General features: G+C 38.3%; 1 protein-coding gene across 1 annotated transcript in view; it reads right to left on the bottom strand.

The window, feature by feature from the left end:
• Positions 1–13,046, bottom strand: part of LOC149167821 (acylamino-acid-releasing enzyme 1-like) — a 275,851-nt gene that overhangs the window by 195,491 nt on the left and 67,314 nt on the right. The window contains exons 8-11 of the mRNA XM_089430600.1: positions 10,527–10,678; positions 10,278–10,360; positions 10,023–10,153; positions 9,797–9,875 (exon numbers count right to left, since the gene is read on the bottom strand). Coding sequence (XP_089286726.1) covers positions 9,797–9,875; positions 10,023–10,153; positions 10,278–10,360; positions 10,527–10,678 — 445 coding nt within the window. The remainder of the gene's footprint in view (positions 1–9,796; positions 9,876–10,022; positions 10,154–10,277; positions 10,361–10,526; positions 10,679–13,046) is intronic.

Genomic DNA, 13,046 nt, shown 5'->3' with positions numbered 1-13,046 from the left:
GGCATACTCTAGTAGAGGATGGATAGGATGGAAGCGGAAGAGATTAGGAAGGATAGGATGATTCTAGAGTAGCTTGAAGAGTCAACCGGGGCAAGACATGAATATTATAGTTGTAAAATCTTAAAATATTTAAGAAAACATATACTCATTAATCACTAATATATTTTAGCAACCCTAACTTCGGGATGAAGTTTTTGGAAGGAGGGATGTAATGTAATGACCCGTCTATAAATAAAATAATAATATAAATTAATTAAAATTATAAATTTATAATTAATTTATAAAATAATAAAATAAATAAACCTTATTAAATCAAACTACGTATTCAAATAAAAATCAACGAAATCAAATCAGATTCGATTTCATAAAAGTTACACGTAACCATAAAATTGACACGAAGAAGGAAAAGAAGGCGGTGGATGAGGAAATAAAAGGAGAAGGGAAAAACCATTTTGAGGGGGAAGGAGAACAATTTGGATACTGTAGTACGGTTATGAAGGAAACTTGAGTCTTGATTATACTGATGTTTTTGGACACGGGGGAATCAAATTGCTTCAACTGAAAACTTTCAGAGACTGAGTACCTAGGTTGTACTCAGTTCGGCAGGGTGGTTTTGGCCGTTTTGGTGACACAGCCGGTCAAGAATTGCAGCAGAGCAGACAGATTTTCAGCAGAACAAACAGCTGGACAAGAATTGCAGCAAAGTAAACAGATTTTCAGCAAAGCAGAAAGGTTAGTATTCATTAGATTAAATTTCTTTAAAATTTTGTATTTATTATTTCAGGTTCTGTTATTTAGAAATTAGCTTGAGGTGCAGGTACTTACATATTCTAAATATATTTTGTCAAAGATGAAACAAGTTCGGCAAGCACCGTGATTGACTTCAATAGCCTAATTTTTCTCAGTTTCTTTTCTAACTATTGTTGGGAAATCCAAGGAGTTGGCAGTTAAAATGATCTACCTTATTATGACATTAACTTGTGAAGTTTTCATTATTAGTATTAGATCTCTTAATTATCTTTTCTTATGATCAAGATTAATGCCAAACAACAAAAGAAGAGAACACAAGATATAGGCACGCTGTCAGGGCAAAACCCCCCTCGAGGGGAAAACCCAGTCACAAATTCTTCCTTCAGTAGATTCAAAAGATGAGACGACCAAGACCCTTACAATCTAGACTCGAGACTACCTCCATCAAGTCACCCTTCTTCCTTTCACTGTGTTAGCATCGAATACTTGCCATTGAGTTTTCACTAAGACATCTTCACTGCAATATCTCTGAGGTCATATCATTGTAATAGCAACAAGAGACTTCATTTCTATGAGGGCACCGAGCCCCCTTACTGTAGTTATACCAAGACAATATTGGCATCGAGACTATAGTATGTGGCAGCACCAAAATGTGGGAGCACCAAACTGTGGTAGACTGAACCCCAATCTGCATTCCCTAACTGTGATAGCACTGAGAGTATGCCTCACTGAGATCTGAACTTCTCACTGTAAATAGCACCGAAATTTTCTCTGAGATTGTACCGAAAATGTCTTCTGAGATGCACCGAAACTTCCTTTTTGTGATCACTGAAATTTCTCTCTGAAATTGCGAGCTCTGAGTTGGTGTAATGCGAAGATCCCAGGTTAGTATATATAGTGGTTCGTCCGTCCTAAATGAGTCGACATGTATCATGAAGAGATGTGTCTTTGAATTGAGTTGACATGTGTTCTTTTGATAATAATTCTTTTGAGGCTGACTTTGAAGAGGTTGTCTTGAAGACTTTGATGAGTAGATGACTTTGTTGAAGAGGATGACTTGATGGAGGAGTCAAACAATAAATGACTTTGGCAATAACCTAAAGCCTACAATGGAGGCTTGACCTATAATTGACCCAAGCATGAAATCCATTCTTTAATAAGTCAATTCAATTTAATAATAAATTCTTTTCACTTTCTTTTGACAAATAAATTACAATTTGACTTCAAGTGCAATAATGAAGACCAAACCTAGTTACATTTCCAACAACTATGCCATTTTTGGTTAACTTCTTTTCAATGGGACAAGACACCTCGTCCCAATGAGATGGGAATTTCTTTGGCGGACTAGGAGGCTTATTATTTGTTGAAAGATCTTTATGCTCGTCCCCTGGATCCTCTGGTCTGAACAGGAATTCCTAAACCTATGATTTTTCCATCATTTACAGTTTACTTTGAAGAGTGATTTGTTCAGTTTTCATGGCATTCATTTCTTCGGCGTGTTTTGATTCCATAATTTTCATATGTTGTATGCAACCAGCCTCCATGGTTTTTATCATGTCTTTCCCTCATGGCACTCATCTATTTAGCATGATCTAATTCCATGGTATTTATTAATTTGTCATGACTTTCTTGAATGAAACTCATCTCTTTCTCATGATTTTCTTCCATGGTTTCCGGCTCCTTAACATGATTTTCTTCTATAGCCGAAAACCTGTTCTGAAGATAGACTTCCATGTCTTGCATAGAGCTGGTATTTTTCTTATGATTTGTTTCCGTGGTGATCAAATGATTTTGCATGGTGGCCATCTGATTGGAGTGATTAACTTCCATGATTTTTAGTTCCTCATCATGCTTTTCTTCTATGGATAACAATTTGGTGTTCATGGATCTCATTTACTTGGTGTGATTTGCTATTAATCTCTCTTGATTAAGTTCCATGGTTTTCATCAACTGTGCTTGAATGAATTGCATGTCCTTAATCATTTGAGTCAATTCATTGATAAGTTGCTTATCATTTTCCTTTTAATCATTTGTCCCTGCCTTTCCACTATCGAGGATTCTTCTTGCAACGACATAAGTAAATTCATCATGAAATCTCTCACAAGGTCTGCAATATGGCAAAGATTGATATGGCACATTCTCTTGAAACCTCTCTATGATAGTTGGGTCTTTGACAGGATCACCCTCATCTTTCTTCATAGTACTAGTGGCACAAGACGAGCCCCTTTGATCTCCATATCTATTTTCGAAAGCATTGACGATAGCTTGCAGAGAATCAAAGGAATTGTCAAGAAAATCATAAAACCATTTCATAGCATCACCTTCTAAGGAAAGGACAAAGAGTCACATCTTGACATCTTCATGATTATAACGTGCAAAGCCACATAACCTTATCATACACTTGGTAAACTTTATGAGATGATATCTCGCAGAAATTGCATTATTAACCCTAAAAGAAGGCAAATTATCAATAGTTGAATCTAAAATATCATGAGGAATGTTAGTAAAACAACAAAGGGCGAACAAGTCATTCATGATGACTTGCTTAAGGGGAAAATATGCTAATGGATGTCAGAGAGAGATCCTTGTTTAAGAAAAACAACAAGTCTACAAGAAGCGAGCTTCTAACAGAAATTGTTGCAAAAAATGAAAGAAGTGGAGTTGCCACTTGAACATCAATCTAACTCTAAAACCCAAAAGGAAAAAACCGAAAAGTTAGTCGAGGACTAGGAACAAAAAAATTATATTCAAAGGTCAGGAAAAGAAAGTGGATATTGAGGAGGGCTTCCTGTCTGAGAAAGATCAAATGCTTACTAGAATGTAATCTGTTTAACCAAGCTCTAAGATCCTATTCAGGGCCAGGAGCGGAGTTAAGTAAGCTACCAGAATTTCTTCTAGTAGAAGCTCTTGTAAATGGATGAATAAGTGGAATCGCCACCCAAATAGGAAACTAACCCAAACGTCCAATTCTAAAGGTGCAGATAGAAACCAGAAGATGTTAATAATGGTGGATAAGGTGATGAACCGATGAGAAGATTGATAAGATGTCGAAGCGCTAGAAAATGTGTCGCTTGACAAGGGAAGAAGATGATAATGAGAAAATGAAGAGAATGTCATGAGAACCAACGACAGAAAATTTCTATCCCCAGCAACAGTGCCAAAATGTTGTCGCTCAAATTGTACAGGTGAATGTGACAATGGCTCAGGGCGGGGGTTGTCACTCTAATCCTCGCCCTCTTCGTTCTAGTTGTCCCCCTACAAGAAGATATGGGGGGTGGTCCTAATGAAACGTGAAGATGAAAGACCCGTCGACAACCGACAAGTTCGAGAGACACAACCGAATGGCCTAGCAACTTGGTTAATTTGGCAAGTTTAGTGATTAGATTAGATAAATTTGAGAGATCAATGCCTTAAATGGAGTCAAAATACTTTCTTTACGTGAATTATTTACCAAGTCACCGGATGAACAGTTGTTGCCTTGGGATGCTTTCACTATCATATATGAAATGCAACACCTAAAACTAGGTGAAATGCAAGATCTTGGTTAATTTTAAATTAGATGCCTAACTAGGTGAATCCTTTCCCTTAGCTATTTTGAAACTAGTCTCTAGAGTAGGTTGTGGAGAGAAGCCCAAGGAAAGATAGCAATGGCTATATTAACGATACCTCCCCTGGAAATCTAACCACCCGATATCTCTAGCACTGCAAAGACTATAGCTTTGACGACTGCGAGGTCACCGTGTTAATCACAAAAGAAGGTCTAGACTTCGCAAGTTAGATGAGAAAGGTGCTCCTATAAGTCTTTCAACCAAGATTATGCTTGCAGGTAAATTAATTAGTGTCAGACTAAACCTAAAATGTAGATGCAAGATGAGATATTACTTGTAGTTTTAAATCAGATACTTAGAGATAAATTATAATGATATTTTATTTAGGACAATGAAGTACTTGACAATGTATATGGACATTCTTCACCAAAAGAAAAGTGCTCAATGAAACAAGATAGAAGGCGCCAAGAATACGAATAGACAATTGCTCATGAAATAACCATAAATAAACAAATTCAATGCTTCTTTTAACATTGCTAGAATGTCACATAGATAATGATGATTCACAATAGAATGCCAATCCGTCAATTAGATACACAAGAGAGATTAAACACAATTAGCAATTCTTTAAATTACCACAAGATTGCTCTTATCATGATTATGATTACCAATTAAGTGCTTTTAAGAGTGACTTGATTAGCAAGAATATAAACTTAGATATGAATCTCACTTGCAAAACACAATATTAGTAAAACCTGAAGAAACAATGTGATCAATTATCCAATTCTTTAGCAATGACAATTAGAGCTATTTCAATGTCACAATAATGCTAGCTATCAATGAGAGAAAGAGAGAATTAATCAACAATGTTATTTCTTTAGAGCAACAAGCCAATCTTATCCAACAATCACGAATTCAATTTAGCCTTTTAGAGCACTTATGTTCTCATTTAGATTTGCCAATTAGATTAAGATGCAAATTATGAAATTCTTATGCAAGAATGCAATATATGCAATGTGCAAATGGATATAAGAGATGCAAAAATGCAATGAGATGCAAGATGGAGCAGCCAAGAAGCCAATGATTGCAACAAGAAGAAAAATACCCAATCTCGCTAGAAAACACTTATTCAAGATGCAAAAGGAAGCAAGGAATGAATGCCAAGTGAAAAGAGATGATTATCAACAAATTTTGACACCACTGTTATGTTTATATCAGACTTTAATATGCATATATCAGACCTCTGATTATTATGACAGCCTTCAAAGAAATGACAAGATATGCCAAGAAATGCAAGCCCAATGAGTGCAAATGATAAATCAATGATAAAATATGACTGCTAGATTGCCTTTATGCCACTGTTATGTGAATTTATCACTGCTGTAGGTGATTTTAGAAGTTTGTAGCAAACATATCAGGTCTTGAAATTACCCAATAGTCCACAAAACTTCACTTATATGCAATCAATTCAACCACAAGGTTAGTTTTTAATGCCTTAAGTGAATTGATTGATTAATGAAAAAAGGACTATTTTAGATGTGTTTAGGCCCTGAAATACGTTGTTGTCATAAAATGCTTCATAATTCAAGTGAAGCAATGATGAGGCAAAGAGGGTTAGAGGGCAAACCACTAGGCCTAATGGCCTTGTAGATGAGTGACTAGGCTTCCAATGAACTTGACCACCTGCAACCACCAAGTTAGCTCCAAAATTGCTGCAAAACAAAGTGTTAGAAACAAGACGCCAATGCAAACTAAATCAATGACTGAAGAATGGCTGAAATGAGGACCAAAAAAGGGCTACAAGAGGGCTAATGGGCCAACGACGAGGTTAGAAGCCAAGGAAAGGGCAGCAATGAGGGAAATGTGGCCTGAGAAGGCCACGACTAGGGAAGCCAAGGCCTAAAAGGCCTACGGCCAAGGGAAAACAGGCCAAAGGAGGGGGGCAATAGGGTAAGAGGCCTCTTGGAGGCCACGGTAAGGCTAGAAATGGCCTGCGACTCAAGGGAAATCCCTTTGAGGGCTGACGGCAAGGGATCAAGGCCGTAAAGGCTTGTGGGCCTAGGGAGCAAGGCCAAAATGGCGTGCGACTCACCCAAACAAGGAAGAGAAGCTGATGCAGAGGGAGAAGAGGCCACAGCTAGGCTAGGAAAGGTCACAGCTAGGCTTGGAGGCCCAAAAAAATTTGAAACCCCTGTAAACAAAAAAAATTCCACAAAAAAAATGTTAAAATTTACTTCTATGAAGGCTAGTGTCTTCCTTTTTTGCTTAGACGTTGAGCTTGGATGAAGATTAGAGGCTAAATCTTTCCTTCCTAGGCCTAGATCTGCCTCAAAACCCCAACAATTTTCCTTGAGAGCTTGAATATTCACCTGCAAAATGAATGAAAGAATTCCCAAGAACCCAGATATATACAAAAATTCAAAACCCCGAGTGCTACAAAATAAAACAAGGGTTAGAAAATAGTTTTACAAATATTTATAAATGTACAATATTTACAAAATAAAAAATTTAGCTCTTATTAGCATGTTAAATCTTTTTAGCCCAAGATCAAATAAAATTTTGAGAAGATTTTTTAAATAAATTTTATGGATGAATGATTTCAAAAAATATACCAGCCAAAACCCTCCTACAAAATAATTCACCACAATGAAAGCTTAGAGCCCAAACAGACTCGGCTCTTCCCCACAGGCTATGAACTTGGAGCCCAAGGGCTAGCGTATTAAATCTTTATTAAATATTAAGATACACTATTAGATCATCTAGTGAATCAGATCACCTAAGATAGCCCATACCAATAGGATGTTCTTATCACCGACAAATGAAATAACAGTTAAATATGCAACACAATAGAGAAGATAAACACATAATTAGCACATACATAGATCAGCAGATAGAAGAACACCATGAACGGAAACCCCAAAGTCTTTCTATTATGAAAAAAGTGTTTCCAAGAGAGCAAAAGCTCATTACATGCGTTACAAAATCACCACCTAAAGCTGGCAAATAGAAGCTAGATAGCTTCTTTATATAAAGAAAACTCCTCCAAGTGGAAAATAACACCTAGTTGGTTTGATCCTCGTCAAACTAATTTCGACTGTCAAAAATAACTTGATCTTTTAATCTCCATCATCGATATTTTATTTTTGAGGAAAAAATCGAATTTCTCTTAAAAACCATTTTTTATTAATCCAAAAATTAATATTTTGGATTGGTTCCCTCAAAATTTTGACTTTGACTTAACCACCAAGGTCTAAGGGCTCAAATTTTCTTAAAATATCCATTTTTCCCTTGGCGGAGGACCTCCAAAAATTGACTTCTTTTTGCACCACGAAATTTTTATTACTTTCCACTTGGAAAGAAATTAATTTCTCTATAATTTATTTTTTTTTACTCAAAATCAATTAATTTTCTGGCATAGGATTTTATTTAATTTTGTCAGGAAGATTAATTAATTGACTCTAGACGGGATTTAATTATTTTTCTACCCTCAAATATTTTAGCCATGGTGTTTGACTACAAGGAACCATGCACTAAAATATTTTTACATCAAAATATTACAATTAATTCAACCCTTAGAAGGGGAAACACCTTTGGACATAGACCCTCAAGATATTACCCAATTTTGTGACACAATATGATCTAGTATGAAACCAAGTGTGTTTATAATAAAATAATTTAGCCATAGTGTTACCATTACGAGGGACCATGCACTAAAATTATTCCTAAACACACTTTTACATCAAACTCGATAAACACTAGGACTCACGTAAGACCTTGTCAATGAATTCCACCCTAGCTTTGGGGTTTAAGCTAGAAGAAAATGTTGTCGATTATGTATATTTACAAACACACATAATTTGGGGAGGTTAAAAAACTTCCTAGGATGGAATCCTTTGCCAAAATCAGAGGCTTACCTAGGTGTTGTTACATAATTAAATATTCATACTAGCATCATTTATAATATACTTTGCAGAAATTGTGTTTACAATGATATATTCATGTTGACTGATGTCTTTGATCTTTGAAAAATCTTCTCAACTTCCTTGTACACTGCTTTCTCAAACTATTGACAAAATTGTGGTCAGCAATGCCTCTTCATAGATCTTGCCCTAAATAACTCCATTGCCCAATTGGATCGAAGCAATATTCTAATAGGTGTCGATCAAACCATAATTTATTTATATTTATCTTTTCCTTGGTAACTAGGGTTAGGTTTACGTTAATCTTGTATTCTCAACAATTCGATATTTATGTGTTATTTCCCTAGTAAAAGGAATTGCATTTGACAGACTTGGAAAAGGCAAAAACCAGCATTAATTGAATACTAAGCCCTAAATGAGGGCTGACATCATCTTATTTATTGATGTTTTATGCATGTTTCAGCAATAAAAACTACATTCTTTTCCCTAAACCTAGTCTATGGCCTTCATAGCCGTGCTCCTTTTTTTATCCATGCTTGATAGGCTATCTTCATAAGTTGTTATATGCCATCGTGCACCCTAAATCTGCAATCCTTACAAACCCTAACATATAGCATATCTCTTCTAGATTACACAGGTCTTAAGGAAGTGTACTTGAATTTTGAGTAAGTCTTATCGTACCCTTCTAGGCTCTGCTGGTACTTTTCCTTCAATCATTAGACCTTGCATTATCGTTAACCCTTATTTATTGAACATCCTTGTGGTGATATTTATAGGTAAGCAACCCTTGTGAGATTAAATTCACCACTAAACAGCTGGAGAGAAACCGCTAAGCTGAAAATTGTGGCCAATCTCTTGTTGCCATAAGATCTAGGTTGCCTAGTGGGGCAACTAGACCTGCTACATTTCACAGAAGTTCTCAATAAAGTCACTTGGCATAACCTCACCATAAAGGAGAACTGTCCAGTGAAGAATGCCACTGTTGTCCAACCTTGACTTTCTTACTCTAGTAAGGTCCTTGTACATGGCCCTCCCCGGCTTTAAATTTCTATTTTTTAATGCAGAAACAAGAACCTTAGTCGTAGATAATGCTTCTGATTAATCCTTTTTTATAATTAAATGATGGTATAATACAGAGTTTATAGCAACAGTCCCTTTTCTCACTCTATGATGTTTTCTGCATATATATAATAATTTGTCCTACTATTCAGTAAACCACATAAGCTTCACAAGTACTGATCTCCCTGTACCAGCAGATGATACAAGCATTGGAAGAACTAATAATCTATATAAATAGAAACAATAATAGCATATCTACCTCTGACCAATTTCAAAAATTGTGAAGGGCTTCCATGAACGGAAACGTCTCCAGTCATTTCTCAACATTCATGATTATAAGAGAAAGAAACCTAAAAAATGCATTCATGAAGCTCTTAAAAGATTTGGGTATGTTTTATTTGATACTTAAAACAGAAATTCAATGCAAGTATTACAGCGGTGCCTCCTTCCATCTAAAGCAACACATCACAAGATATTCATTTCTCAATATCAACTTTAATCATTTGGGATTGAACATACCTTCTGTTAACAAAAAATCTTGATCTTTAACTGGAATCTTCAAAATATTAAATTCAATTGAGGACAGCAAAGCTTTCACCTGCATCACATTACCTCAAATTAGGGATACATGGCTAATACAACACAGACTAGAACTCTATTTGTAACGCATCTTATGAGAAACAATACAATTTGTGGCATATGCTAGATAAAGTAAACAACAAGAATCACACAGTGACAGTCATACTTTCTCTGAATAGTCCATGAAGGGAATTGGCATATCTAACCACCTCCACCTTGTTTTTTCATCATTATCCGTGTCAATTCTTGACAGACGGCCATATTTCAGTTTCGGAGGATTGGCTGGGCTGCTAGACACTTCACAAAGTAAAAAAAGTTGTCAAAAGCAAAAGCTTTATTCTGCTGCATAACAGAAGATATGCTTCCCCAATAAAAACAAATGTTCAACATTTTGGTGGATCAAAGAAAACAGTGACCATACCTGCAAGAACAATGTTATCATGCACTGCAAGAACACTCCAAGAAGAATTTGAATTCTCAGGGCTAATTCTTGAAACTTTTCCACTGCATGCAAAGGGGAAGGTAGTCAATAAATTAGAATTTACTGGAAGTTTAACACAGTATAATTTACTAGAAGAACTCTGCAAATAGGCTAGCTGGTATGACAGCATAATGTCTCAAATAATGTGAGAATGTCCCATAAATGTTCTAACCAAATGGTAAGTCAAACCTGACTACATTTACTGCAAGTAAAACTTGCATGCTACCCCAAACTGAGGATAGAACCAAGGTACACCCATCAGAAAGCCATGGATGAAACAGGACATTTGTGCAGTATAATCCTGGAAAACAACCCTCCCTTGGGCACATCACAAGAGAGACCTGTAAAACGTACATGAATTAATCAACCTAGAATATTCCTTCGAAGTTGTAAAGCCTGTAGACCCCTAATAACCTAACTCACAAACAAGGGACAGCACAAAACCAAATTTATTACTTTACATATTGGTTCCTTGAGAACAAAGGGATGCCCATTGTAGGCAAGAAAAAATATTTTGACCCTTCACATAATTACCACTTGCCCCCGCCATGAATGGATTTACATTTGAAAAGTAAGTTTACTGTGAACATTACTTACTGGAAAAGGAGATGCAGGATTGTTTTCATAATACACAGTGGAGCCATAAAACAATGAGATATTTGTTGGGTTGACACGAGAACTGTTCTTTTGTGTAGCTTGGGAGGTATTCCAAGCCCTAGTGTTCGAGGGTTGAAGGTCAAAGTGCCACAAGTATGCTTGTGGGCTTAGAACCCAAGCCTGTGGTTTTGCAGCCAATCGTGTTTGGGACAACTCCGGAAGCACATTTCTACATGTGATGGCATGAGACGATAGAGGGCGGAAAGGAGAATCCAACGCTTCAAGAATCGTTGAATTCCGAGTTGTAGAAGTGGAGAAATGAATTTTTGAAATTAACAAGTAATTACTGGTTTTCAAGTCATGTAGGCTTGGTGCAAATTAGTCCAATAGATGTGTCTCTTCATCTATTCGTTGGAGCCCCTCTTTAGGCCATAAAAAGAGGGTGATGACATGTTGTTTTGATCATCCATTTTGGTGCAACGTCCTCTCAAGAAAGAGCTCTGAGATTGCCTGGCCGCAGCAAGGAGGAGAGGCCCTAGACAGCGTGGAGGAGGTGCGAATTTCTGTGATGGAGGCCAAGTGAGCTGCTGGAGCAGCGGACTGTCTTTGGGTTGAAAAGAGGTCCGAGGCTGCCATTCTAGAGGCCGAGTAGCCTTGCTGGTGGGCCGAGCTGCTTAGGGTCAAAACGTTGTGTGTTGGAGTGTGTTTGGGCACCGAAAAGGGGGACTGTCTCAGAGTTTAGGGCTGCTGTGCTAGGCCGCAGGCCTTAGCACACAGCTGGAGATGCGTAAAGGGGTGTCAAGGGTGGACTAATCCCTTAAGAAGGTAGCATGGGTGAGGAAGAAGCTTCCCAAGGTATGCCGCAGCCCCTTGAGGGCTTGTTTGTGAACTGTCATAAGTGTTTAGGGCTGCAACACGTGCCCTAACCAGGGCTGTCACAAACGCGGAAGCAAACACCATTACAGCAGAGTTCTGGTCCTTGGAAGGGTGTTGGGTCCTTGATTTGTGGAACAGAGCGTGGATCAGTTGATGGGCTGCTTGTAGGAGGCCTTAGGAGTTGTTTGGAGGAGCCCACATGGATTGTTGGGAGGCCTACCAAGCAGCCAAGGTGACAGCAGGCACATCAGATTGGAAGGCAAGAGGACAGCAGCAAGGAGTGTTGCAGATGTTCCCTTGGATGATGAGTTGATGGTGTCCTAGGTGAAGGACATATTGATGTGCCTAGATTTGTGCAATAGCTCCTCTATTGCAGAACAAAGGGCAGATTGGTGGAGTCTGTGGGCAGCCATGTGTAAGGGTCTCCTAAGTGTGGGGATGCCCTAACTAGGTGCATATGCTACAGCGTGGACTTGGTCTCTCGTGGACTGTTGGAGGGCAGCGTGAGAGAAGACCAAGTGTGGACGAGATTGGGCACTTATGGTTTGTTGGAGGACAACGTGATAGTGTCCAAGTTGGAGCCCAGTGAGCAACACCTTGATGAACAAAGGTAGTTGCGAGAGAGGTAGATGTTGAGCTCAAGGATCTGATCAACCAGGAGCAGTTCGTGGAGCCTGAGACGTGTGTGGAGAAGGACGCCTACAATAGAAGATGGGATGTCCTCCTAGCCCATGTTCATTGTGGGAGATGGACATCTTGCAGTGATAGGTGGCAGCCCTTCGTGCCCTATGTTGGTCTCAATTGGAGCAGCGCAGGAAGACCATAGTGTTGGTCTTCATCGGAGTAGCGCAGGAAGACCATAGTGGGCTGAAGTCCCTAAGCAGCTAAGGAGCAGCAGTGGTAGATTGAGAGTTGTTCACAAGTGGAGCTGTGAACAACTCGACAGGAGTCTTGATGTGTTGTGCCCTTGATGGACGAAGGGACAACTAGAGAGCAGATTGATATCCGAGGTTTAGTGGCCAGATGGACTTGGAGCATTGATAGAGGCAGGCGCTACAAATTAGGAGCTGAAGGATTGGGAAAGTACAAGGTATGACTGAGGGGAGCTAAGAGAGTCAACTACATCAGCCAGACGATCAGAGTATCTTGTTGAGGGCAGATTGGTTGTTGATGGACTGACACCAAGCCCCAGTTTGTATCTTGTACTAGTGGATGTATGAAGGCCATTATCCCTGG

This window comes from Pinus tabuliformis, chromosome 5_1, assembly GCF_031772625.1.
Source record: "Pinus tabuliformis cultivar Carrire ecotype Pingquan chromosome 5_1, CPIR1, whole genome shotgun sequence".
Lineage (NCBI taxonomy): Eukaryota > Viridiplantae > Streptophyta > Pinopsida > Pinales > Pinaceae > Pinus > Pinus tabuliformis.
This window is presented reverse-complemented; position numbering and strand designations above follow the sequence as displayed.